Below are 22,033 nucleotides of genomic sequence, written 5' to 3' on the forward strand. Positions count from 1 at the left end.
GTTGCCTATCCCTGACCCAGCTGAAGGCAGTGTATTATATTATTTCACCTACCTCCCCATCGGCCTCCTTGACCAAAACTGACTGTGGCTGAGGATGGACTAGACCAGGGGTAGGCAACCTCGGCTCTTTTATGACTCGTGGACTTCAACTCCCAGAATTCCTGAGTCAGCCTGGCTCAGCTTGGAAACCTCTCCCTTTCCCCTCAGCATGGCTGGCTCAGGAATTCTGGGAGTTGAGGTCCACCAGTCATAAAAGAGCCGAGGTTACCTACCCCTGACCTAGTCCAACTAAGAGGACGTGGAGATTAAATCTGTTTTGGAAAGTGCTAATCACTTATAAGGATAATTGCATTGTCTTCTGGTTGCCACTTTTGAGATCCCGAACATTTTTTATGATTTATTGATTGTGCTGTCAGAGATTTATTCTGAGGTAAGAAGGCTGTGAAAAGGGAAGGAGGAAACTCGAGTGGTAGATTCAGAGGATTCCTTGATTCAACCATTACAGGGGGAGCGGAAAAAAAATGGGATTTTCCCAAAAAGTTGCTCTGTTGTTCCAGCTCAGACTATAAAAGAACGCACAGGGACGAATTCCGCAGAACCGACCAGCTATGCAGCCTGGCTTCCGAGGGGGCTTTGTGTGAAGCCCGAGTTGTGTGTCCCGAGACGCAACGCGCAGTTTCCCCCGGGGGGGTTTATAATTCATCCCTAAGTTGAGGGGGGTAGTCCATGCCGAAAAAGGAAGACGGCCTCCTGTGCGCGTCCCTCTCCCGCTTCACAAAGGCGGTGAAAGAGGAGACGCAGTTGCCGATGAAATGGTCAGACTGGCCGAGGATGTACAGGTCTAACTGGGCCACTTCGGGTTGCAAATGGACCACTTTGATCTGCAAAGGAGAAAACAGAAGGCATCACTTTTCCATGCCATTTATTAATATCCTTCCTCCATCATTTTTATAAATGACTCGGTGGTCAATATACTCCTTCCTCCTATTTTTCCCACAGGAATAATCCTGAGAGGTGGGTTGGGCTCAGAGAGATTGACTGGCACAGAGTCACCCAGCTGGGCTTTCGTGCCTACGGCAGGACTAGAACTCGCCCTCTCCTGGTCACTGGCCCAAAGTTACAGGACTTCCTGTATCTCACTGCCAATGGAACGGAACGGAATGGAATGGAATAGAATAGAAATTATGGAATGCAATGGAATGGAAGAATAGAATAGAATAGAATAGAATAGAACAGAACAGAATAGAATTAGAATAGAAATTATGGAATGGAGTGGAGTGGAAGAATAGAATAGAATAGAATAGAATAGAATAGAATAGAATAGAATAGAATAGAATAGGGGATAGGATAGGGCAGTGGTGGCGAACCTATGGCACGGGTGCCAGAAGTGGCACTTGGAGCCCTCTCTGTGGGCACACATGTCATTGCCCCAGCCTTGCCTCCCCCCGTGACCCCCTCCTCTCCAGCAGCCCCCTGGAGGAGAGTTGCCCCTGAGCGGAGCAGCGCAGCCAAGGACATGGCAGCCAGGCAGTATAGACAAGACTCTGCCCTCACACCCCATCGTGCATAGTTGATGCTGCAGGGCGCGGGCAGAGGGCGTGACCGCCATAGCACTGCTGGGCTGCCAGAGCGATGTGCGGTGGGCCCAGGAGGCGGTGAGTGGCCCTGCGGGGAGGCAGGGCAGGGGATTGGGGGGCAGAAGGGGGGCAGGGCAGGGGGTGGAGCGGGAGCAGGGCCAGTTTTTGGGCACTCAGTCTCTAAAAGGTTCGCCATGACTGGGATAGGGGATAGGATAGGATAGAATACAGAATAATATAGAATAGAATAGAATAGAATAGGACAGATTGTAGAATAAAATAGAAATACAGAATAGAATAGAATAGAAATACAGAATAGAATAGAAATACAGAATAGAATAGAATAGACAGATTGTAGAATAGAATAGAAATACAGAATAGAATAGAAATACAGAATAGAATAGATTAGATTAGAATAGAATAGGATGGAATAGGAGCTGGAAGGGACCTTGGAGGTCTTCTAATCCAGCCCCCTGCTCAAACAGGAGAAGCAGAACATCCGAAGCAGAACATCCAGATTCAGTCCTTTTTGTGCCACACAGCAGAGGCCCCCAAACTTTTGGGCACCAGGGACCGGTTCCGTGGAGAGAGGTTTTTCCACGGACCGGAGAGTACGTGGTTTTGCGTGCTGCCTGCATCCCACGGATGGGGCTTTGCTTGTTCGTGCAGACCGGTTGCTGGCATGCTGCGGCCCGGTGCCAGTCCATGGACCGGGGGTTAGGGACCCCTGCCATACAGTATCAACCTTGTGAACTCTCAAGCTTCCTCCTTCTCTTATGTCTTCAAGATGGACAGGGATTTATTATTTATATGTATTTATATGTAAGGGTGAGGGCGTACACATACGCATGTCTATAGCATTTCTGTATGTATGTTATGTACGTGTACACTTCTGAGCAGGCAACAGAATCTCATTTTCAATGCGTGCCAGGGTGCCCACTGTAAAACAATGACCCTAAACGTTATCTTATTATAATTTTATTATTTCATGAAGATTACCTTGTCTTGGAAACACTGCTGTATCTCCTGGGTGTAGGGCTCAGAATCGGTGGCCACAAACACGGCTTTCGCCTCTATCTTTTCCACCCAGAGTTTCACGGCACGCCTGATCTCGTTCAGGTCCGGCAAACACATATCCATGGTGAGGGGCGCGGCGTTGTTGCGATCATAGCCCACACACTGTGGGGATGCCATTAAATGTGACCCAGCAGTGCCCTCCTTCAGCAGATTGCAAGCATTTTTCTAAGAGAAGACAGAAAGTAGAAAAGATAACACAGGTAACTTTGGAAATGGAAAGCTGAACAAGTTAAAGAAACAATGGTAAGATGGGCGAATTTTTTTTGGGATATAATATAGAATGAGAAAAACGGCAAACTTTAGGGGCAAGAAATTACAAATGGACAAGGTCAACTTCTTATAAAGAAAATTGATATAAAATGTTCTGTATAGATGGCACCTGCCACCAGCAAGATTAACAAGAATGTTTAAAAATATGTCAGGTAGATGTTGGAAATGTAAACATGTCAGGCACGTATTATCATGTTTGGTGGACGTCATAAAGCAAAGAACTATTGGAAAAAGATACACACTTGACTAGAAAAGATGAGATGTGGGAAGAACACGTAGATTTTAAACCTCAAATTTTTTTTTATTGGGTACAATGCCAGAAAAGACTAATAAACAAAGCCTATATTTGATTTTGCATGTCATAACAGCGGCAAGAATTTTATTTGCGCAGTATTGGAAAAATGAAGGAATACCATCAGAGGAAGAAATAATAATAATAATAAAAAAATACTAGAATGCGCAGAGATGGACAGATTGACCATGAGACTGAAAAAAAAAGAAGCAACAGAATATTACCAAACTTAGGACTTATTTTATTGATGGCTAGAAGAAAGAATAAAGTATTAGGAATTAAATATGTATTAGCGTAGTCAAACTCAGACAGCACGTTGATTGAAAAATTATTATTGTATGTATGGAAAAAAAATAATAAAAACTTTAAAAAAAAGAAAATATAACACAGCTAACTCTGGCTTCTCTTTTAGAACAGAATACAGCTTTAAGGGACCTTGGAGGTCTTCTAGTCCAGCCCTTCCTCAAGCAGGAGGACCTATACTGTCTCAGACAAGTGACTGTTCATATTTACGTTATTGGCTTCGGGGATCAATGATTGTATAGTTCCGTGACTTACATCTCGTTTAGCGACGGCACAGAAAAAAAGTGACTTATGACCGTTTTCCCACTCTTACGACCATTGCAGCACCCTCCGTGGTCACGGGATCAAAATTCAGATACTTGGCATCTGACTCATATTTATGACGGTTACAGTGTCCCCGGGATCATGTGATCCCCTTTTGTGACCTTCTGACAAGCCAGGTTAATGGAGAAGTCAGATTCGTTTAACAACGGTGTGACTAGCTTAACAACTATAATGATTCACTTAAGAACTGTGGCAAGAAGGGTCGTAGAATGGGGCAAGATTCACTTAACTGCCTCGCTTAGCAACCAAAATTTGGGGGTCGATTGTGGTCGTACGTCAAGGGCTACCTGTACAGTGCTGGAAGGGACCTTGGAGGTCTTCTAGTCCAACCCCCTACTCAAGCAGGAGACCCTATACCAGGGGTCTACAAACGTGGCACTTTGATGACTTGTGGACTTCAACTCCCAGAATTCCTCAGCCAGGCATGCTGGCTGAGGAATTCTGGGAGTTGAAGTCCACTCCTCTTAAAGTCTATATCAGGAGTCTTCAAACTTGGCCCTTTGATGACTTGTGGATTTCAACTCCCAGAATTCCTCAGCAAGCATACCTGGCTGAGTAATTCTGGGAGTTGAAGTCCACAAGTCATAAAAAGGCCAAGTTTGAAGACCCCTGGGCTAAACCATTCTGGACCCATGGGGGTCCAATCTCTCCTTGTCGATTCAGTCTTGTGTCTTTGTCATTGGTGTGGCAGCCAAACACAACAGAACTTGTGGAAAACACGAGCCTCTGGATCGGGCGCTTACCCAATCTGAACCCACACGCAAATGAATTCCCACATAGGGTCTGATCAGGAGTGACTTGATATAGGACTCTCCTTTCTCCACCATCTCATCAGACCAAACCATGTAGCGCTGCAGGGGACGGTTCTCTTCCAGGACAGGAAATTGGGCCGGAGCACCTGGGAGGGCGAGAACAGGATGTTCAGAGAGTGGAAACCTAAGAGAAAACAGAGGAGAAACACAATTATTCATCCTTTCTCTCGGTGGCCAAAGGAAAAAAAGACCTGCCAGCCGGACTGTTAAGTCTGAATCAAGTGGGGAAGAGAACACAGAAGCACAGAGACCGTTGCCCTTTCATATGTACAGTAGGGGCCAAAATTGTGGAAACCTTTGGGGAAAAGTGTACAGTAGAAATGCTGCCTTTGGTTAAGTTTCCACCCATTTTTCTTATAATTTCTTTATAACTGTAGCCTTGTTCGCTTAATAATACTATTTTACACCACTTTCTGGGCAACCAGTCAATTCTTTGCACCATGACTTTAATTTTATTATGTTATACAAGCTCACTAAATGAAAGAACACCAAAAAAAACCTCCCAACCAACTTGATAGTGATCACATAATACACTGACAAATGTCCTCTCAGCTTCAATACAGGAGATCAATGACTGAATCCTACTGTGATCTGATTGGCTCATTGCCAAAACAAGATGACACCTGACTGGCTTTCTAAACAGGAGGTTGGACTAGATGACCTCCAAGGTCCCTTCCAACTTTATTATTATTATTATTATTATTATTATTATTATTATTATTATTATTATTATTATTATTATTATTATTACAATCGGATGAAGGAAAGCTACCTGATATCAACCTAAGCAAGTTGTGCTTCCTTTTTCTGGTTATTTGGCTATAGCTTTTCATAGAATTCAGTACAGATAATTGAACAAACTTCGTTGCATTACATTCTTGATTAAATTATCTTTCCATTGATTTATAATTTTATGGTAGTATTTCCAAAAATATGAGCCAGCCGTGTGCTGCAGCTGCCAAAAAGGCCAACACAGTGCTAGGCTGTATTAACAGAGGGATAGAATTAAGATAATGTGAAGTGTTAGTACCACTTTACAAGGCCTCGGTTAAGGCCACACTTGGAATACGGCATTGAGTTTTGGTCACCGCGATGCAAAAAAGATGTTGAGACTCTAGAAAGAGTACAGAGAAGAGCAACAAAGATGATTAGGGGACTGGAGGCTAAAACATAGAAGGAACGGTTGCTGGAATTGGGGATGTCTAGTTTAACAAAGAGAAGGACGAGGGGGGACAGGATAGCAGCCTTCCAGTATCTCAGGGGCTGCCCCAAAGAAGAGGGAGTCAAGCTATTCTCCAAAGCACCTGAAGGCAGGACAAGAAGCAATGGATGGAAACTAATCAAGGAGAGAAGCAACCTGGAACTAAGGAGAAACTTCCTGACAGTGAGAACAATTAACCAGTGGAACAACCTGCCTCCAGAAGCTCTGAATGCTCCAACACTGGAAGTTTTCAAGAAGAGACTGGACAGCCCTTTGTCTGAAATGGTATAGGGCAGTGGTGGCGAACCTATGGCACGGGTGCCAGAGGCGGCACTCAGAGCCCTCTCAGTGGGCACGCGCACTGTCGCCCCAGTCCTGGGCCTTCAGCTGGGTTTTATAAAACCTTTTCGCTTTAGGCCTCTGCTGCCGTGTGCAAAAAAAAAAAAAGGTTCAATCAATCAGTCAATTTCAACTTCTCATGGGGAAAAAAAGATCTTGCAAAGCTGGAATTGATTGATTGAACTTTTTAATCCCACCCAGTCTGCCGTTACCACCGCAGCCACGCCCACCCAATGGGCCACACACCAATTGGCCACACCCACCCAATGGGCCACACCCACCCGGCACCCGACGATGCATAAGTGGGTTTTGGGTTGCAGTTTGGGCACTCGGTCTCTAAAAGGTTCGCCATCACTGGTATAGGGTTTCCTGCCTGAGCAGGGGGTTGTACTAGATGACCTCCAAGGTCCCTTCCAACATCATCATCATCATCATTCCTGCCCAGTCAGCAATTCCCCACTTGCTACCTTCGGTTCCAGTCGTCCTTGTAAAAGGCGCTGAAGGAGAGGCCTCCGAACAGCTCCGACCTCTCAAATTCCACTCCAAACTGATCCCAGAAAGGCCCAAAGGGGTTCCCATCCTGGAAAAAAACAAAACAAAGTGAGGTCCATCCACGACAGCAGAAGCAAGGCAGAGGTGGGGGGGGGGGGCAGGCTCTTTCCTGAAAAGTGCAGGCAGGCAGGCAAGTCCTCGACGCATGGCCGCAATGGAGCCCAACGTTTCCGTTGCTAAGTGAGACATTGGTTAAATGAAGTTTTTTTGCCTCATTTGACGACTTTTCTTTTTTTTTTTTAATAAATTTTTATTAATTTTTCAATTAAAAACAAAAACATAGATCTTTTATCACAATATCAACCAAAGAAAATAACACTAGTCAATACATTCATTTGACGACTTTTCTTGACCCCAGTTATTGAGTTGTTAATAACCCGGTTGCTAGCCGAGCCGGGCTTCCCCCATCGACTTTGCTCGTCAGAACGTCGCAAAAGGAGATCACGTGTCTCACACACACACAGACGCACACACACACACGGACACTGCGACCGTCACCCTTAATGGTCCTGCTTCTGGTTCTGTCAGTTTATTGTTCCCGATGGCTGACCCTTGTGGCTTGGCCAAAACATTTGTATTCTGTTTGCGTTAAGCCAGGGGTCTTCCAACTCGGCCCTTGGATGACTTGTGGACTTCAACTCCCAGAATTCCTCAGCCTGGCTGAGGAATTCTGGGAGTTGAAGTCCACAAGTCATCCAAGGGCCGAGTTGGAAGACCCCTGGCGTCAGCTGTCAGTCAAGATTCCTCACCTACCGGTCAGTTTTCTGAGAAAACTTGAAAAAGCACCTTGGGGAGAAGTAGAAAAAATCTTGAATTCTCCCCAGATCCTCCTACCTTCATAGGGCAGGTCTTTTTGTCAGAACTTCTCTCAGCGGCTGCTTCAAAGCAATACGCCACTCTCCGCCCAGGAGGCCAGTGGGTGGGTGCCAGCTTTTCCATAAACTCCTCCAAGCTAATCACCCGGTGGTATTCCAGCAGAGGGGCCAGCTTGAAATATTCCTGGTAAGGAACGTGGAGCTGCAATAAAAAGAAACTCGTATTTACACAAATACACTGAACACATGAATTACTTAACGATAGCCAATGCACAGCATGGTTTAATAAAAAGCTGGCCACTATTCAGAGGACAAGTGGGCGGGCGGGATACAGTCTTGAAATGAGTAGGGGGGGGGTCTCAAAAAGGGAGCTTGCAATGATCTCCACCGGTACATCAGAGGCAGTTAAGGTGCTGAGCTGGGAACCAGGAGTCGGTGAGTTCTAGTCCCGCCGTAGGCACAAAAGCGGAATTGGTGACTTTGGGCCACTCATCATCAGGAGACAGGGAGTTGTAGTCCCGCCTTTGGCATGAAAGCCAGCTGGGTGACTTTGGGCCAGTCACCAGGAGATGGTGAATTCTAGTCCCGCCTTAGGCATGAAAACTGGCTGCATGACTTTGGGCCAATTACCAGGAGACGGTGAATTCTAGTCCCGCCATAGGCATGAAAACCAGCTGGGTGACTTTGGGCCAGTCACCAGGAGACGGTGAATTCTAGTCCCGCCTTAGGCGTGAAAACCAGCTGGGTGATTTTGGGCCAGTCACCAGGAGACGGTGAATTCTAGTCCCGCCTTAGGCATGAAAGCCAGCTGGGTGATTTTGGGCCAATCACCAGGAGACGGTGAATTCTAGTCCCGCCTTAGGCGTGAAAACCAGCTGGGTGACTTTCAGCCAATCACCAGGAGACAGTGAATTCTAGTCCCGCCTTAGGTGTCAAAACCAGCTGGATGACTTTGGGCCAATCACCAGGAGACCGAGAGTTCTAGTCCCGCCTCAGGCATGAAAGCCAGTCGGGTGATTGGGCCAGTCACTCCCTCAGCCCACCCCACCCCACCGAGTTGTTGTTGTTGTAAGGAAAACGGGAGGAAGTAGCAGTAGGTAGGCTCACCAGTTTGAATTATTTATAAACAACAATTAATGCGGGATAAAAATCAAATAAATAATACATCCAAAGCTCTGAATCCAATCCAACCGGCTAACGGAGTCGCTTGGCAAGGAGACGGGCAGCCTATAAATGAAACATACATTCGTGTAGGGAGGCCTGTGATGCCGGTACTCAATCCAGGGAGGCACAGCCAGCGTCCGATTCATCGTCTTCGCAAACGCTAAAGATCCGAGGAAGTGATCTGCTTGATTCCCGAATCTCCCTTGGAACAGAACATAAAGGACCGTCTGTTACTCGCCGGGCAAGGAAAGGGCAGCGTTAAGTCTGGCCAGGCCTTTAGGACGCTCTTTCTCCTTCCATTAAGGCCGAGTTCAAGCGTGAGGCTGAAATTAAAGGAGACAGGCAGTCCTCGACTTACGACCGCAACCGACCCCAAAAATTCTGTCGCTAAGCGAGACCCGTTGTTAAGCGAGTTTCGCCCCATTTTAGAATCCTTAAGTAAATCACTGCAGTTATTAAACTAGTAACACACTAAGTGAGTCTGCTTTGCCTGTCAGATGACCCCATGACCCCAGGAGACGGTCACTGTCATAAATACGATGCAGTTGCCAAGCGTCCATATTTCGATCACCTGACCACGGGGACGCTGCAACGGTCATACGTGTAAAAAAATACGTCATAAGCCACCTTTTTCAGTGCCGTCATAACTTCGGCCACTAAACAAACTGTTGTTAAGTCGAGGATCATCTGTACTCCCAAGTGGAGCTCAACCCCAGATCCCCATTCTGGATAGCGAGACGGGCAGCACATAAATTTAAATTGATTAATGAACGAACAATCCCCCATTACATGGGCAGCCACACAAATGAAATGAAGAATGGGTAATCAGGGTTTAGAGCAGAGGTCCCCAACATGTGGGCCACGGCCCACTAGCGGGCCGTGGGCTGTTGACCACTGGGCTGAGTGGCTGGTCAGTGTGCGTGTGCGCACACCCCCTACTCATGCTCGCGTCACGCAGGTGCTCCCAATGCTGTGAGCATCGTACAGGCGCTAGCTAGCGTCACGAGGACACCCCCCCACTCATGCTAGCATTGTGGCAGGTGGACGCTAGTGTCGCCCAAGCATTGCGCGGGTGCTCGTGGCCCTGTTCTTGCACGCGCAATCGTGGCCCCGTTCTTGCATGCGCTTGCAGCCCCCTTCGTGCACGTGCGCATAAAGGCCTCTCTACCCACCCTGCACTGGGCCGCCAACGAAAAAAGATTGGAGATCCCTAATTTAGAGACCTTGGAGGTTTCAAGATGTAAAGCTGTATCTAAGCTCAGGCCTAGAAGTGGGAGACCCAGATTCTGGCCCCCGTTCAGCCACAGAAACTCCCTGGGGGGCTCAGAGTCTCTCATGCGTCTTCTCAGCCCACCTACCTCGCAGGGATATTGTTCGGGGGCAACGTGAGCACTCAGTTTGCCCTCTTGGGCTTCTGTACATAACGAGCAGTATGTGCAAAGCTTTGGGACAATCTTCAGCAATCTCCTCAGTTACGGACAGTGCTCAACTTATAACCATTCGTTTAGCGACTGTTCAAAGCTGCAACTGCAGTGGCAAAAAAAAGACTTATGACCAATCCTCGCACTTACAACCTTCGGAGCGTTCCCAGTCACGTTGTCAAAATTCAAGCGCATGGCAACTTGCGTGGATTTATGCCCATTAAGATCTTCCCCACCAATTTCTAATACACAGTGAATGGGGGAAGCTGGATTCAGTTAATGACCACACAATTCGCTTAACAATTGTGGCACAAAGGTCGTTAACATTGGGCATGACTCACTTAACCACCTTGCTTAGCAATGGACATTTTGGTCCCAATCGTGGTCGTTAAGTCGAGGACTACCTGTATACGAACGGATTATGGGAGTGGGCGGGGTAGACTCGTGCAAGAAATAACACACCTTTTGGGCTGTTGTGAGTTTTAGTAGCAGAAGCAGCCCCAGTGCAACAGAGGCAGTCCTCCACTTACAACTATAATTGAGCTCAAAATTTCTTTTGTTAAGCGAGTTTTCTGTTGTTCTGAGTTTTGCTCCATTTTACAACCTTTCTTGCCTCTGTTGTTAAGTGAATCACTGCAGTTAAGTCATCGACACAGTTGTTAAATGAATCCTGCTTCCCCATGGACTTTTGCTGGTCAAAAGGTCGCAAAAGGGGATCACACGAACCCAGGACAATGCAACCGTCGTAAGTATGAACCAGTTGCCAAGTGTCCCAATTTTGATCACGTGACCCACGGGGTGAGTGGTCGTAAGTGTGAAAAACAGTCATGTTACTTTCTTTCAGTGCTGTTGTATCCTTGAACGGTCGTTAAGTGAACTGTTGTAAGTTGAGGACTACCTGTAAAATATATATATATCACCCTGGGGTTTCCCTAAGCGGCTTTATATATATATACCAGTAATAAATATATCTATATCTATCAATCTAGATAGATAGATAGATAGATATAGATGATAGATAAAAACAGATAGATAGATAGATAGATAGATAGATAGATAGATAGATAGATAGATATAAAGCCGCTTAGAGAAGCCCCAGGGTGAGATAGGCAGCAAATAAACTTAACAAAGAAATAAATAAGCAGCCTAAAAGAGGGGCGGCCCCACACATTTCATCCTTCCACCAAGTTAAATTAAATAAAATGCAAGCAAAGGGAGCTGCAGAAAGACCTTGAAGACCCCCTCCTTCTTTGGAGCTCCCTTTCCCCTAAAGCAAGGGTGGGGAACCATGGGCCCTTTTGTGAATTTGTGGACTTCAACTCCCAGAATTCCCCAGCCAGTCATGCTGGCTCAGGCCTCCTGGGAGTTGTAGTCCACAAGTCATCCACGGGCCTATGGTTTCCCCACCCGTCCTAAAGCCTTGCCCAATCGCACCCCCCTCGCCAGCAGGACTCCCGGGGATGATGGGAGTTGTAGTCCAGCCCCCGAGGAAGGCGTCCCGTCGGAGGCCGGCAGCGCAGGGCGAAGGGAACCGGGGCAAGTCCACCCGCCGCCTACATCGTTCTCTCAACCCATGGGCGGAAGAGCAGGAACGGCAGCCCCGAAGCGGCGGAACCGGGCCTCACCCATGCAGGGGCAATAGAGCAGGTATCCGGACGGGTCCCAGCCGTCGTCGGCGCAGCCGGGGCTCGGGAGCAAGAGGCAGAACAGGAGGACACCGAGCGCCGCCGCCGCCATCGCCGCCTGGCTCCACAGAAGAGGCCGCGGCCTAGTTAGGCCTCTCGGGCCGTCTCCATAGAAACCGGCTCGCCCGGCCCGGCCCCGCCCCGCCCCTCCCGCCAGGCCCCGCGCGCGCCTGGCAGGGCAGGACGGGGTGACTTCCGGTCCGGGCCGGAAGTGGCGCCATGGAGGCCTTGAGCGGCGCGAGCCAGCCCGCCTGAGGAAAAAAATCACAGGCTGCTGGGCCGGAGGCCTCGTCGCCCTTCGTCGCCTCCTTTCCCTCCCTCCCGACGCCCACACGCCCCGCCATGGGGCCTCTGCCTCGCCCCGGGCTCCTGCGGCAACCCTCGGGCCTTCCTCCCTTCCCTCCGGGCACTCGAGGCGCCAGGAGGGGAGCCACGGCGGCGGTGAGCGCGGAAACGGAGCGGGGAAAAACGGCACAAGGAGGGCCCCGCGCGCGCGGGGGGGGGGTGAGGTGGAGAAAGGAAGAGCGAAGCAGGCCGGGCGGGAGGGAGGGAGGAGGCAGCGCGCTCAAGGGCGCATGCGCGCTGCCTGAACGGCTCGGCGGGACGTTTCGGGCGCCCGTGGATGGGGGGGTGCTTGCCCCCCCCGGCACATGTGGGGGGGACGTTTGTGAGGAAATCCAATCGAAGGACCAGAAACCAGGAAGAGGGCCCAAGAAGGGTCTTTGGAGACTCTTTATTTTCAGTTGGGGTCGCTTTATTTGGGCCTGAGGGGGGGGTTTCTCCTGGAAGTGGGGCGCTTTGGTCTTCCTCTGGACCAGAGTGTCTCCATCTTGGCTGCTTGAAGATGGGTGGACTTCAATTCCCAGGATAACTGTAGTTATAGCTGCCTGGGGAATTCTGGGAGTTGAAGTGCTTCTCTCTCAAAACATGATGGCTGGGAATTCTGGGAGTCGAAGTCCACCCCTCTTAAAACAGAGTGGCTAGTGAATTCTGGGAGTTGAAGTTACCTATCTTAAAGCATGGTGGCTGGGAATTCTGGGAATTGAAGTCCACCCCTCTTAAAATGTGGCTGGGGAATTCTGGGAGTTGAAGTCCATACACCTTAAAGCATGTTGGCTGGGGAATTTTGGGAGTTGAAGCCCACCCATCTTAAAGCATGTTGGCTGGGGAATTCTGAGAGTCAAAGTCCACCCCTCTTAAAACGTGGCTGGGGAATTCTGGGAGTTGAAGTCCACCCCTCTTAAAACAGAGTGGCTAGTGAATTTTGGGAGTTGAAGTCTACCCATCTTAAAGCATGGTGGCTGGGAATTCTGGGAATTGATGTCCACCCCTCTTAAAATGTGGCTGGGGAATTTTGGGAGTTGAAGCCCACCCCTCTGAAAACATGGTGGCTGGGGAATTCTGGGAGCTGAAGACCACCCATCTTAAAGTATGCTGGCTGGGAATTCTGGGAGTTGAAGCCCATCCATCTTAAAGCATGCTGGCTGGGAATTTTGGGAGTTGAAGTCCACAGTAGCCAAGATTGAGAAAAGCTGCGCTGGATGGAGTCACATCTCAGGGCTGGAAGGTTTTCAGATTGCATCCAGTGGTGTCAGGAAGGTCTCTTCCCTCTTTCCTGCTTTGTGCAAACGCCTTGCTTGGTCTCTGGGGTCCTGGGTAAGAAGTGGGCAGCTGTTCCATCTAAGCCAGGGGTCTTCAAACTTGGCCCTTTTGTGACTTGTGGACTTCAACTCCCAGAATTCCTCAGCCGCCTGGCTGAGGAATTCTGGGAGTTGAAGTCCACAAGTCATAAAAGGGCCAAGTTTGAAGATCCCCAATCTAAGGAAAGGGCACAAGTTCATTTGTTTTGCTGCCACAAGAAAAGAAGACAAATAGGACTGTGGGATCCTTTGGAGCTTGGTGGTTTTCTTACACACGTTTCATGACCCAACTAGGCAGCATCATCAGTGCTAGATGGGGGTGGGTGTTTCTGGAATGATAGAGGGAGGACTGTGGACCCTCTGTGCTCTCTGACCTTGATTGCTTTCTTGTGGCCGTTTCATTAGCCAAGGAGGTAACTTTATCAGTGTTAGAAGCAAGGGGGGATGTGCAGAGAGGAGGAGGACTGTGGCTTCCTGGGTGCTCTCCGAGCTTGCTGATTTTCCTGCAGACATTTCATGACCCAACTAGGTCACATCATCAGTATTAGAAGGGAGAGGGATTTGCTGTCCATTTCCCTTCTAGCACTGAACATATTCCCTGATTGGGCCATGAAATATCTGCCAGAAAGCAGCCCATCTCAGAGAGAACCAAAGACCCCACTCTCTTTTTAACACGGATGATGTTCCCTATTTAGTAGGGTCATGAAATACCTGTAACAAAATGGCCCAGCTTAGAGAGCACCAAGGACCTCCATATTTCTCCTTTTCCTCTTTTCTCCTCCTCTTCTCCTTTTCCTCCTTTCTGCAATCTCCACTCCCTTCTAGCACTGATGGTGTTAGCTAATTGTGTAACCAAACATCTGCAAGAAAACCACCAAGCTCAGAGAGCACCAAGGAACCCACAAGTATTCTCTTCTAACAGAAAAAGCACAGTTTCTTTCCAAAAAAAGTAGCAATGTAGGAGTCCATAATACTTTCTCTCCCCCCCCCCCAATATAACATCTATTTCCTGTCTGAAAAGATTTCTTGTGTGATTTTGTTACCTTTGGGGCGTGATGAAAAGTAGCTACAGAGGCATAAGTGCTCGCAAGTGTTTCCATGGAACAAATTATGTGCATTTTGCAGCTGTTTTTATTATTTTATGAGATACAGAATGCTGGTTGGGATAGTTCCCCCCCCCCCCCATTCAGTTGGCCTTAGGCAGGGGTAGGCAACCTTGGTTCTTTTATGACTGGTGGACTTCAACTCCCAGAATTCCTCAGCCAGCCATGCTGAGGGGAAAGGGAGAGGTTTCCAAGCTGAGCCAGGGTGGCTCAGGAATTCTGGGAGTTGAAGTCCGCAAGTCATGGGGCCATAGTTCCCCCATGCTGGCTCAGGCATTCTGGGAGTTTAAGTCCACCAGTCATGAGGGGGCCATAGTTCCCCCATGCTGGCTCAGGAATTCTGGGAATTGAAGTCCATGAGTCATGAGGGGGCCATAGTTCCCCCATGCTGGCTGAGGAATTCTGGGAGTTTTAAGTTTCCTGGGGTCACCCAACCCACAATTGGCTAGTTTGTAATTTACTACATCACGTAAACAAAACATAAGCGTCTGCAAAAGGGATACCGGTAGCCCGCGACTTAACCGTTCCAAGTTACAAGGGCCCTGAAAAAATGTCTTAGAACTGTGTTTCACACTTACGACCATTGTAGCATCCCTGTGGTCACGGGATCAAAAATGCTTGACAACTGACTCACATTTATAACCGTTTCAGGGTCCCGGAGTCATGCAATCCCCTTTTTGCGACCTTCTGGCCAGCAAAGTTGATGGGGGAAGCCAGATTCCGCTTTAACAACCGTGCGACTAATTTAACATCTGGCAGTGATTCCCTTAGGAAGTGTGGCCAGGAGAAAGAGTCGTAAAAGGGGGCAAAACTCACTTCGCAAACGTCTCGGCTTAGCCACAGAAACGTTGGGCTCGGCTGCGGTCGTAAGCCGAGGACTTCCTGCCTTTTAAATGAGGGAAACTGTCCATCCCATTTGGTGATGGGGGGGGGGGATAGGGAAAATTACTGGAGCCGAGAGCCTGTTTTCACCCCTCTGAGGTTATCTGACCTTGTCATATTTGACTCACTTGGACCGGGTGCAACTGAGTGAAAAGCTGCCTTGTTTGCTCACCAAATTCCAAAGCAGGTACACAAACATTGCGGGCTTCTGCCTTGTGTGCCACCTGCACACCTCGTTCTGAATTGGAATAAAGTCCTTTTTTCCAACAAAGGCTGCAGTTTTTAAAATGAGCACATATTCAGACTGAGGTGCTTTGACAGGTAAGAGAAGAGGCTGTGTGTGTCTTGTTGCAAGGACTTGACACAGATAGTCCTTGGCTTACGACTCACAGCCCAAAACTTCTGTTGCTAAGTGAGATGTTTCCTGAGTTTTCTCCTGTTTTACGACCTCTCTTGCCATGGGTTGTTAAGCGAATCCGTGCAGTGCTTAAGTTAGTAATACGGTTGTTAAGCGAATCCGGTTTACCCCCACTGACTTGGCTTGTCGGAAAGTCACAAAAGGGGACGACGTGACCCTCCCCGGGACGCCGCGACCGTCATAAGTACGAGTCAGTGGCCAAGCGTCTGAATTTTGATCGCGTGACCCCGGGGGACGCTGCAACAGTCGTCAGTGTGCAAAACGGTCGCGTCACCTCTTTCCGTGCCTTTGTAACTTTGTGCGGTCACTAAATGAACGGTTGTAAGTCGAGGACTACCTGCAGTCAACCAAGATAGGACTTGGTGGACTGTTTATCTTTGAAGTCGTTTAGAAATAGTAGTACAGTTTTGGTGTAACACCTTGGCAGCCTCCCCCGGTCATGTAATCAGAATTCAGACGCTTGTCAACTGAGGCGTATTTATGACGGTCGCAGGGTCACAGGATCCCCCTTTTGTGACCTGACAAACAAACTCAATGGGTAAGCCAACTTCACTTAATGACTGTAGTAAAAGTAGTAGTAGTAGTAGTAGTAGTAGTAGTAGTAGTAGTAGCAGTAGTAAGCCAGCTTCACTTAATGACTGTAGTAGTAGTAGTAATAGTAATAATAATAATAACGATAATAAAGTTGGAAGGGACCTTGGATGTCATCTAGTCCAACCCCCTGCTCAGGCAGGAAACCCTATACCATTTCAGACAAATGGCTGTCCAGTCTCTTCTTAAAACCTTCCAGTGATGGAGCATTCACCACTTCTGGAGGCAGGTTGTTCCACTGGTTAATTGTTCACACTGTCAGGAAGTTTCTCCTTAGTTCTAGGTTGCTTCTCTCCTTGATGAGTTTCCATCCATTGCTTCTTGTCCTGCCTTCAGGCGCTTTGGAGAATAGCTTGACTCCCTCTTCTTTGGGGCAGCCCCTGAGATACTGGAAGGCTGCTATCATGTCCCCCCTCATTCTTCTCTTCATTAAAGTAGACTTACCCAATTCCAGCAACCGTTCCTTATATGTTTTAGCCTCCAGTCCCCTAATCATCTTTGTTGCTCTTCTCTGCACTCTTTCCAGAGTCTCAACATCTTTTTTACATCGTGGTGACCAAAACTGGATGCCGTATTCCAAGTGTGGCCTTACCAAGGCCTTGTAAAGCGGTATCAACATTTCATGTGATCTTGATTCTGTCCCTCTGTTGATGCAGCCCAGCACTGTGTTGGCTTTTTTGGCGGTTAAGTGTTACTCACTTAACAGGTGTGGTGCTTAGGAGTGGAGGTTTTGGGCTCAGTCAAGGATTAGGGTCCTTCCGTGTGGTTGTGTGTCATTTCCCCCCCCCTCCCCTTACGAATTCCCTTTGTTCCTTCCAGGACCTCAACTCTGTCTACTGAAGTCTTTGAAAAGGGTGACTAGGGTGGATGCTCCTGGACCAGTGAGATGCCCAAGAGCAGCAATTCTACTTTGTGTGGCCCTCCTCCGTCAGGCCTGCCATGACCGCCTTCTTCACCAGTGTTCCCAATTGGATTCAAGATGCCAAGCAGGACGAGGGGGAGCTGGGCTGGAAACTAGTGCCCAGGCCCAGAACCCGAGAGAGCCAGAGTCCAGGCAAGTGCCAGTATGAGCTGTCGGAAGCCGCCTTCCCTGGCGTGGAGAAGCTGAGAGCCAGCCCGGAACCCAGACCCTATTGCTGCCCTCAGCTGCACTGCGGCAAGGCCTTTGCCTCCAAGTACAAGCTCTACAGGTACGCTGGGCGATCGGAGGGGAGTTCAGGGCCGGGCAGGGCCGGGTTCAAATCCTCCGAGCTCACCTGGTTTGGGGGTGGGAGGGAGGGAATATTGGCAGGTAGGCTAAGCTGCCCAAGAGCCAGCTTGCAGGGGGGAGGGTTGGAATAGAAAATTTAATAAATGAAAGAATGGAATGGAATAGAAAATATGGAATGGAATGGAATAGAAAATATGGAATGGAGTAGAATGGAATAGAATAGAAAATATGGAATGGAATAGAATAGAAAATATGGAATGGGATAGAAAATATGGAATGGAATAGAATAGAAAATATGGAATGGAGTAGAATGGAATAGAATAGAAAATATGGAATGGAATAGAATGGAATAGAATAGAAAATATGGAATGGAATAGAATGGAATAGAATAGAAAATATGGAATGGGATAGAAAATATGGAATGGAATAAGAATAGAATAGAATAGAAAATATGGAATGGAATAGAAAATATGGAATGGAATAGAATAGAAAATATGGAATGGAATAGAATAGAAAATATGGAATGGAATAGAATAGAAAATATGGAATAGAATAGAAAATATGGAATGGAATAGAATAGAAAATATGGAATGGAATGGAGTAGAAAATATGGAATAGGGTAGGGTAGAATAGAATAGAATAGAATAAAAACAGAACAATAGAATAGAATTAAAAGAATAGAATTAAAAGAATAGAATAGAATAGAATTCAGAATAGAGTAGAATAGAATTCAGAATATTCTACTCCGTTCCATAATTCTATTCTATTCTATTCTTATTTCTTACTCTGCTCTATTCTATTCTATTCTTATTTCTTATTCTGTTTTATTCTATTCTTATTTCTTATTCTTTCTATTCTATTCTTTTCTTATTTCTTATTCTGTTCTGTTCTATTTTGTTCTATTCTTATTTCTCATTTATTCTGTTCTGTTCTTATTTCTTATTCTGTTCTGTTCTTATTTCTTATTCTGTTCTGTTCTTATTTCTTGTTCTATTCTATTCTGTTTTAATTCTATTCTATTCTGTTTTTATTCCATTCCATTCCACTCCGTTCTGTTCTGCCTTGCAATATCCTATCCTGTTCTGTTCTCCATTCCCTTCCTTGCTCCTTCTTCCATTCCGTTCTCTTCCATCCACGTCCAGCCAAGGCAGAGACGGCAGCTACAGTTATTCTCCCCTTCCTTCTTCCTTTCCCGAAAAGGCACCTGGCCACCCACTCAGCCCAGAAGCCCCACCAATGCATGTACTGTGAGAAGATGTTCCACCGGAAGGACCACCTCCGCAACCACCTCCACACCCACGACCCCAACAAGGAGGCCCTGCACTGCCCCGAGTGCGGCAAGAACTACAACACCAAGCTCGGCTACCGGCGTCACCTGGCCATGCACGCGGCGGCCAGCGGCGACCTGAGCTGCAAGGTCTGCCTGCAGGTGTTCGAGAGCACCCAGGCGCTGCTGGAGCACCTGAAGGCCCACTCGCGCAGGCCCTCGGGCGGCGCCAAGGAGAAGAAGCACCCCTGCGACCACTGCGACCGGCGCTTCTACACCCGCAAGGACGTGCGGCGCCACCTGGTGGTGCACACGGGGCGGAAGGACTTCCTGTGCCAGTACTGCGCCCAGCGCTTCGGCCGGAAGGACCACCTGACCCGGCACGTGAAGAAGAGCCACTCCCAGGAGCTGCTCAAGATCAAGGCGGAGCCCGTGGACATGTTGGGCCTGCTCAGCTGCAGCTCGGCCGTGGCAGTCAAGGAGGAGCTCAGTCCGGTCTTGTGCATGGCCTCCCGAGAGGTGATGGGCGGCAAGGGCTTTCCTGGCATGCTGCCCATGGGCATGTACGGGGCGCACGTCCCGGCCCTGCCCGGCTCAGGGATGCCCCCTTCGCTAGTCCCCAATCCTCTCCCGATGGGAATGAGCTACCCTCTGGAACCTTCCTCCCCGCCACAGCCGCCCCCCAAGTACCAGCTCGGATCTACCTCATACTTCCCCGACAAAATCCCCAAAGCAGAGGTGGACAGCTGCCTGGCAGAGCTGCCCGGAGGCCTTTCGCTGATCGCGGGCGAGCCCTCCTCCTCCTCCTCCCCCCCTCAGCCCGCCAGCCTGGAGGAGAGCCTGCTCTCCAAGAGCCCGGCTCTCCTTTCGGAAGCGCTCTGTGCTGCTAACATGGATTTTTCCCACCTTCTGGGCTTCCTGCCCTTGAACCTGCCCTCCTGCAACCCCCCTGTCTCCTCGGGGGGGCTGGTGATGGGTTATTCCCAGGGAGAGACCCAGTCCCTCCTCGCCGCTCTGCCGCCGCAGGAGTCCTCCCCGGGAGCCGCCCCCTCGCTCGGCTTTGGGGCGCTGCACCCCTTGCCCTCCATGTTCTCCCCGGGGCTGGGGGCCACCACCTTGCCACGTTTCCACCAAGCATTCCAGTGAGCGCGCTGGATGAAAGCAGAGCTTCTCCGGGCGTGTGGATTCGGAGCACCGCCAGCGTGCTCGGCTTCGTCGTCTTTCCAGCGGGGGGAGAAAAAAAAAAGCTCGAGGGGGGGACTGGAACTTGTGTACGCCCCAAGTCCTGGACAGGGGAAATAGGTTGCAGTGAATAGAATTTCAGGTATTTTATTATTATTTTTTTCCTTCTTTTTACGTTGTTGGTAATCGGGAACCTCGCCGGAGTCTTTTTTCCCCCCCCCCAGCCTTGCTCCGCGTTCGGAGGAGCTGAAGTCAAGGTCGGTTCCCAACGAGGGCCCAACGCGCCTTCTGCAGTTGTGTGTCGCTTGGTCCGTGCGGCAGGAATCCCCTTTTCTCTCCCCTCTCCTCTCCCCCCGACTTCCGGCGGCGGTAGCGGCGATTCCCGCGATGCCGCCTTTGTAAACCGAGACTCTTTTTTCCCCCCCACCCACGCCTTTGGATCCGTTTCCCGACCATGCCTGGCTGCAGGATCATGTTTACTCCACCGTTTCCCACTATTACGAATCAGGTAGTGCCGCAGAGACCCGTCAGGGTCCCGGGCACAGCGAAGGCACTGTTTACACCGTGAAAGCGGCTAGCTCCGGTTTCACCTCACTACTACTACTACTACTTCCATATCTTCCCCTGTGGGGAAATCAAACTGACTGGGAATGGCTTCAGCTTTTGCCAATTTAGTTTAGCACTCTAGAGGGTTGTGTGTTTGTGTGTGTGTTTTGTTTTTGTTTTTTTTTTCCTCCCAGATCTCTGAGCAGGTCAAAAGAACCCTCCAACCGGAGAATCCTCACTGTGATTGTCTGCTTTTTTTTTTTTTTTTTTTTTTTGGAGTGGGTTTCCCAAAGGATGTTAAGGTCTAGCAACAGCAGCCATCGGCCGTGGTCTCTTCCTGAAAAGACTTAACTGAGCAGGAGCCAGGCCCATCATTCTGTCCGGCTGAGATTTCCATTTTTTTTTCTTTTTTCTAAATCTTGACAAGCTTATTGAGGGATGACGGCGTTTGGCCTCCGGGGCTCAAGGCAAAAACAAAAAAGTTTGTTTCAGCTTCTCGGTGCCTTCGGGGCGATTCTCGATAGCGAGTGTGCAAATCACCTTTTCACCAGCAGCTGGCGTGTGCCCCCCGAGCCCCACCCGCAGCCTGAGCACGCCAACCTTGCAGGAAGGGAAAAATACGTGGGGTGCAGTGGAGGTGAGGCAGCCTTGCTTTTTTGCGGACTCAGCTTCTTGGCGGGGAAGTCAGTACCTTTTTTGAATGGGGGGGGGAGTGTAAAACAACAGCCTCTTATTTTCACGCCCCCTTCCTTCCTGCACGGTCGGCTCGCCTCCTCTTGAGCTCCAGAGCCCTGATGCTCCCTTCTGTATCCCTGCAAAGGTGCCCAGCTCTGGCCTCCCGGAGCCTCACATCCCTAGCGTGAACTCGGCCCGGAGCAAAAAGTCAGAACGAGGATCGTGGCTTGTGGAGTTTGCTTCCGCCAGGAAGGTAAATCAAAGCAAAGGAGAAGCCGGGAGGCCGAAGAACCCCTCCCGGTCACCTCGTGCCTGCCTTAGCAAGCGACGGGCGATTCGGAGAGGGTCGAGACGGCGAGAGAGAGCCGTGTCCTCTGTTGCGCTTCCCGTCATGCAGAGTTGTTCCCCGGCCTTTCCAGTTTTGCAGTCGGGGGGGGGGTGGAGGGGGGCCGGGATGGTCCCGCAAGCGGGCGAGTAGCTCCCTTTGCACGAGGGGTTGGGCACGCACGCCTGCCGCACGTGCCCCGCTGCTCGCGCAAGGGGGAGGCCCGCGCGTGCTCGCTTGCCCCTGCTTCCGTGGCCCGGCTTCAAACAGCTCACGGCCCGATAGTGGGCTGTGGCTCTGGGGTTGGGGGACCCCCCCGGCGTAGTGTCTGCCTGCTGTCTTCTTTCTCCTCCGTTCCTTCG

The 22,033-nt window shown here is 49.3% G+C and overlaps 2 protein-coding genes across 2 annotated transcripts; one reads left to right on the forward strand and one right to left on the reverse strand.

Annotated features, from left to right (window-relative positions):
* Positions 1 to 447: 447 nt before the first annotated feature.
* Positions 448 to 11,884, reverse strand: POFUT1 (protein O-fucosyltransferase 1). Its single transcript, XM_015823838.2, has 7 exons — positions 11,773 to 11,884; positions 8,807 to 8,928; positions 7,582 to 7,764; positions 6,663 to 6,775; positions 4,587 to 4,779; positions 2,577 to 2,819; positions 448 to 881 (listed from the first exon to the last, which is right to left on the reverse strand). Exons 1-7 carry the CDS (start codon positions 11,882 to 11,884, stop codon positions 693 to 695), a joined length of 1,155 nt encoding a protein of 384 aa, XP_015679324.2. The 3' UTR covers positions 448 to 692.
* A 5,521-nt stretch (positions 11,885 to 17,405) lies between these two features.
* PLAGL2 (PLAG1 like zinc finger 2) lies at positions 17,406 to 20,095 on the forward strand. Its single transcript, XM_015823839.1, has 2 exons — positions 17,406 to 17,656; positions 18,877 to 20,095. The coding sequence occupies exons 1-2, from the start codon at positions 17,406 to 17,408 to the stop codon at positions 20,087 to 20,089; spliced, it is 1,464 nt and encodes a 487-aa protein (XP_015679325.1). The 3' UTR covers positions 20,090 to 20,095.
* Positions 20,096 to 22,033: the final 1,938 nt, after the last annotated feature.

Source organism: Protobothrops mucrosquamatus, unplaced genomic scaffold (genome assembly GCF_001527695.2).
Source record: "Protobothrops mucrosquamatus isolate PMUCROS unplaced genomic scaffold, P.Mucros_1.0 scaffold2008, whole genome shotgun sequence".
NCBI classification, from domain to species: Eukaryota; Metazoa; Chordata; class Lepidosauria; order Squamata; family Viperidae; genus Protobothrops; species Protobothrops mucrosquamatus.

Bases quoted from the DNA above. Each gene is read 5' to 3' on its own strand.
- PLAGL2 (XM_015823839.1), top strand. From the start codon at position 17,406: ATGACCGCCTTCTTCACCAGTGTTCCCAATTGGATTCAAGATGCCAAG. The intron at 17,657-18,876 runs GTACGCTGGGCG...TTTCCCGAAAAG, and splicing joins TCCAAGTACAAGCTCTACAG to GCACCTGGCCACCCACTCAG.
- POFUT1 (XM_015823838.2), bottom strand. From the start codon at position 11,884: ATGGCGGCGGCGGCGCTCGGTGTCCTCCTGTTCTGCCTCTTGCTCCCG. The intron at 6,776-7,581 runs GTAGGAGGATCT...GTTTTTTTCCAG, and splicing joins AAAAGACCTGCCCTATGAAG to GATGGGAACCCCTTTGGGCC. The intron at 2,820-4,586 runs GTAAGCGCCCGA...GTCTTCTCTTAG, and splicing joins TGCGTGTGGGTTCAGATTGG to AAAAATGCTTGCAATCTGCT.